Below are 5,131 nucleotides of genomic sequence, written 5' to 3'. Positions count from 1 at the left end.
AGGTTTGGGCAAAGTGGAGGGAAAGTGTGGCCGGGCGTGTCCCCGGCAGGCAGGTCAAGGGAGGACAAGGGCGCACATCCCGCTCGTCCGCACGTTGTCCGTTCGACCGTAAACGCAGCTCAACTTTGGGCCAAGAATGGGTCAAAAACTGACGAAGAACGGACGATGATCCGTTTGCGGCCGCGCGTTGAGCGGCCTGTTCTGTCCGTTTACGCCCAAACGGACGCGACCGGATCATTTAGGGTCGCGCGTTGGAGTTGACCTTAGCTCTGTTCTCCTCCACAGCGTCTCCATCTCCGGTCAGGTCCTGGTTCGGCGTATGCAAACTAATACTCTTTCGTTGTGGAACCAGTACCAACTTTATGTACACCGCTTAATCCCGTCTGCTCGTCTAGTCTAGAATACAAGGTGTCAACTCAAAAGTAGTCGAAATGGTCCTCGTGTTGCTGCTTGTACGGCTCCCGCCGCTCCTTCCTGCTCATCGTCTTCGCCTTGCTCCTTGCCACCGGCGCTGCCGGCACGGGCACCTCCGGCGGCCGGATGGACCTGACGAGCGCCCAGTTCACGCCCCGGAAGAACGCGTGCCGCTTCACCTCGCCCGACCCCGTGCAGCTCCCCAGCCGCTTCCCGGGGCACTTCGCCAGGAGCCGGGCCATGAGGTCCTGCGCCCAGAGCAGCTCCTCCCGCTCCCCGCAGCTCGCCGACGCCGGGACCCGCGGGAAGGCCACGGGCCGCTTGCTGACGATGTTGGCGAGGGTCTCCTCGTTGGTCGCCCCCTTGAACGGCGTCTGGCCGTACACCATCTCGTACATGAACACCCCCAGCGTCCACCAGTCCACCGCGCTGCCGTGGCCCTGCCCGGAGATCACCTCCGGCGCCAGGTACTCGTGCGTGCCCACGAAGGACCTGGACCGGGCCGCCACGGGCTCCACCACCACCTCTGCAGGGTCAGACGTCTGTTCGGGCTCGGAATGCTCGTCGGCGTCGGCGTCCACGGCCGCAGCGTCCGGCATAGGCACTTGGCGCTTGCGTGTTACACCGTTGAACAGGCATGACAGCACCGGCTGGATCGGCGGGACACACGACGACGAGTGACCATGGGTCAAGCTCGGGTTGGCGCCGTCGCTGTCCCCTCTCGGTTGGCGGAGGAGCTTGGGGACGACGTCGTCGCACTTGAGGGAGAGGTCGAAGTCGGAGAGCATGATGTGGCCGTCGGCGCGCACCAGGACGTTCTCCGGCTTGAGGTCCCGGTACACCACCCCCATCATGTGCAGGTACTCCAGCGCCAGCACCGTCTCCGCCGCGTAGAATCTGCCGTACATCATTCGGCGATCGATCTCTATCAGCTCAGCCAGCGCCACACAAAGATACAGTAGATAATATGCATGTCGCCATGCATGCATGCGCGCGCAGCTCAAATCATTAGCCCAAGTGGGTTCTCAAAAGATCTGCTTAGATAGGCATGCACGGCGAGACAAAAAGTGTATGAAATAAAGCACCAATGCAAATGCATATGCACATTGCACATGGAAAGAAGATTACTACACTACACTAGCTCAAAGTGGTGCCATGCTTTAAAAAAAGGAGTGACACGGAGACAAAGCTTGACCCTGAAACAGAGAGAATCTCAGCTTTTCATCCCACGCGTAAGCTTCAGGCCATGGGATATTCGAATCAATGTGTTGCAAATCCGGAAAATGGTGGTGCTTGCACAAGCACAAGCACAATGCATGCATGCATGAAGAAGTTGAACGGGGGGATTGGTAATGATATTTGATACCTCGCGGAGGCGACGCTGAACCGGCGGCCGGGCTGCCGCTGCCGGGCAACGTGGAGGTCACCGCCGGGGCAGAACTCCATGACGAGGCAGGCGTAGTGCGACGCCTCGAAGTCGGCGTATAGCGTGGGCAGGAAGGGGTGGTCGAGGGCGCGGAGGATCTCCCGCTCCACCTCCGCGCGCCGGAGCTTCTTGCGGAACGCCAGCGCGTCCTTGTCCACAACCTTCATGGCGTAGTAGAGGCGCCCGGAAGACGACGGCCGGTGCGGCGGCTCGCGGAGCTCGCACAGGTAGACGTTTCCGAGGTCGCCGCTGCCGAGGCGCCGCACGAGGCGGAAGTGGTCCAGCCCGACGCTGCCGCCGGCGGCGGCTGCGCGGACGCGCGCGATGGCCTCCCACTCGGCATGGTTGGCCTTGTGGGGCTTGTTGTGGCGGCAGGGGGTCTCGCCGCCGCCAGAGACCGAGCTGGAGCTGCCAATGTCGCTGATCCAGCTCCGGCGGGAGCCCAACGCCGTGAGCGATGACGGACGGCTACTGTCGTAGTCTGATTCATCTCTAACGGCAGCCATGGAAGAAGCTAGCTTGCCTCTGCCTTCCAGCACCAGCTCCCTGTGTCTATATAGGCAGGCAAGCAGCGGTGTCTGTCATGTGTGGCCAGTTAAAAAATGATTACAAAATCCACACAAGCGCTTTCGAGGATGGGAGAGCATCTAAGCCTCCGAGAGTTGATAATACCTAGGAGTAGCTTTTTCCTTTTCGCTCCACACGGATACATAGATGCATAATTATAGGACCGAAAATATCTAGTGATTTTTTTAGACATGGCAAATTATGTTTGACGAGAATGACAAGTTTAGTTGGCAAATATGGCAAATCCGCCTTGGTTCATTTCTTGTCAAAAAATTGCCGTGCTTACAAACTAAATTTAACATACTCGCGCCAACATTAATTGCCATGAAAAACGTTTGATTTGCCCTGCCTAAATATATGACGTCAGTTTTTCTAGCATTTCCATAATTATATGCATCAATCATCCTAAAAACTGTATGCAACAATCATCACATCAGTGGATTATGGTCTTGTTTGTTTCAGCTTTGATTTGATTCGATTCACCTAGGGATTCACTTTAGTGGCAAAGCTGATTCACAGTTATACAAGATCATGTTTGTTCCAGCTTTGATTGAATTCGACTCACCTGTAGATCCGCTTTAGTGGTAAAGCTGATTCGCAAAATCAGCTTGGCGACCGAAGTACACTTTGAGGTGCTTCAACAAATTGCACTAAAAGTGATCCAAATCTAGATTCAGCTTCACTGGCAAAGCTGATTTGAAATAGCTATTTGTTTCAGATTCCAGATTCAGTTTCACTAGCAAAGCTGATTCGAAACAATTGTTTGTTTCAGATTTCAGATTCAGCTTCACTGACAAAGTTGAATCTGGTTCCTGAAACTCAAACAAACAGGGCCTAAGGCTACCCAGTTGTCTTTGAAAAAAAGGCTAGCCAGTTTGAAACTACGCTCCCTTGCCACTTTTACTTTTCCCCATCCCACTACCGCGACGCACCTCGCATGCGCCACGGGAGGGTTTCTACCGCTGCCGCCGGAAGGTGCGGCCATGCGAAGCCAGTGCGGCGCTGGCATTTAGATGCGAAGAGAAAGGAAATAGATACAACTTCAAAGCGTCAAGTTCAAGTCTTTTATATGTGTCATATCACATAATTCAGTGAAAGTGTGCAAGTGCATATCCGCGTCCTTGGATGCAGACCCTCCAAAATGGTTCTGTTGAACCATCGTGACAAGGCAAGCTTTGATCTTAAACTGCTCGGCTGCAACATCAGGTAAAGTGGTAGGAGCAAGCACAAAATTTTCATTGCGAGTTGCAAACTCCCCAAGTTTCTTAGCTGTGATTTTATTGTGGGCGGGGGGAGGGGGTTCAACAATTGCGAAAAAAGACTCTAAAGACAAACATGAAACTGAAACTGAAAAAAGCTAAAACAACGCCTCTTAGTCACCTCGCTAGGGGTAGCAAAGATGCTTCCCCGGCAACGGCGCCAAAAAAATGTTGATTGCCTTTGATCCGGTTTCGGATGCAGATAGTCCTAACTTTTTCCTTAAGGGTGACCTTGGGTATCGAACCCATTGGAAGTAATGCTAATAGACATGGATTCAAACAAGCTATTGTTGTCGTTAGAAGTTCCAATTTCCGGGACCGAATATCGCAAATTGTACTTTGCGAGAAAACAATGATATGAAATAGGCTAGGGTATGAGGACTTTACTTACAAGCTTACACCTGCACTGAGGATCTTATCTTGATTTCCAACATGGTCTTGGTAGACAACTTTATGATGTGTTCTCAACGCGAGAGTGGGGGTGCTTCCAAATAAGGCTTGGACTGATCAGCAACCTGCATCGTGAGTCTATGTCCAACCATTACTCTTAACATCGCGTAGGGGTTACCTTGGTTATTAAGGACATCTCGAGACCAGCGCCTTGGACGTTTAGTGACTGCAACTCATGGTCCCCAAGGATTTTTTTTCGACTACGGTACAACCTTTAGTATATCATACTAATCCTTACTTTCATCGGCTTTCGCTATAGCCTTCCACGTGTCCTTGCACTTTACCTCCTCCTTGATCGATTTACGGGATCCCATTAAGGACATCTCGAGACCAGCGCCTTGGACGTTTAATGACTGCAACTCATGGCCCCCAAGGATTTTTTTCGACTACGGTACAACCTTTAGTATATCATGCTAATCCTTACTTTCATCGGCTAGCCTTCCACGTGTCCTTGCACTTTACCTCCTCCTTGACCGATTTACGGGATCCCAGATAACTATGGGGCCTTAGAACAAGAAAGAGACAAGAGATAAATCTATTGTGATAACTCATACAAGTAACATTCAATTAAGCAATGTCAATACCAATGATCATGTGCACAAGTACATATGGTCACCTCCTGAAGCTTCTAGGGTCTCTTATGTTCGAGAAAGAATCGTCAAAAAGTTTTTGTCTTGTTTGGACCTTTGTAGGTATCAATTTTCTATAGAACCAAAAACAAGCAAAAAACAGGAACCAGCACTAGGCACTAGATTAATCTGTTAGTCTAGAAAAATAATATAAAATGATGGCCAAAGTATGTAAGAATGACAATATAATAGCATTTAACAATCAAAATTTATAGATACGTTTGAAAAGTATCACTCCTCGGGCCCTGCCCCTCAGTTTATGTAGATACCAAGGGGCCTAGGGTTGCATTGTCCTAGTCGGCTACATATGAGGAAATCGAGTCTACGACGAATCTGGCATCTTGGAGTACACTACAAAACTTCAAAAGCCTTGATATGCCATGAGT

At 51.1% G+C, this 5,131-nt stretch overlaps 1 protein-coding gene across 1 annotated transcript; it reads right to left on the bottom strand.

Moving 5' to 3' along the window:
* Positions 1-340: 340 nt before the first annotated feature.
* LOC123077612 (protein kinase PINOID 2) lies at positions 341-2,402 on the bottom strand. The gene is made up of 2 exons (XM_044499906.1): positions 1,781-2,402; positions 341-1,311 (listed from the first exon to the last, which is right to left on the bottom strand). Exons 1-2 carry the CDS (start codon positions 2,344-2,346, stop codon positions 417-419), a joined length of 1,461 nt encoding a protein of 486 aa, XP_044355841.1. The 5' UTR covers positions 2,347-2,402; the 3' UTR covers positions 341-416.
* Positions 2,403-5,131: the final 2,729 nt, after the last annotated feature.

The sequence above is a fragment of the Triticum aestivum genome, chromosome 3D (assembly GCF_018294505.1).
Source record: "Triticum aestivum cultivar Chinese Spring chromosome 3D, IWGSC CS RefSeq v2.1, whole genome shotgun sequence".
Lineage (NCBI taxonomy): Eukaryota > Viridiplantae > Streptophyta > Magnoliopsida > Poales > Poaceae > Triticum > Triticum aestivum.
Note: the sequence above shows the minus strand (reverse complement) of the source record. Positions and strands in the feature narration are given on the sequence as shown.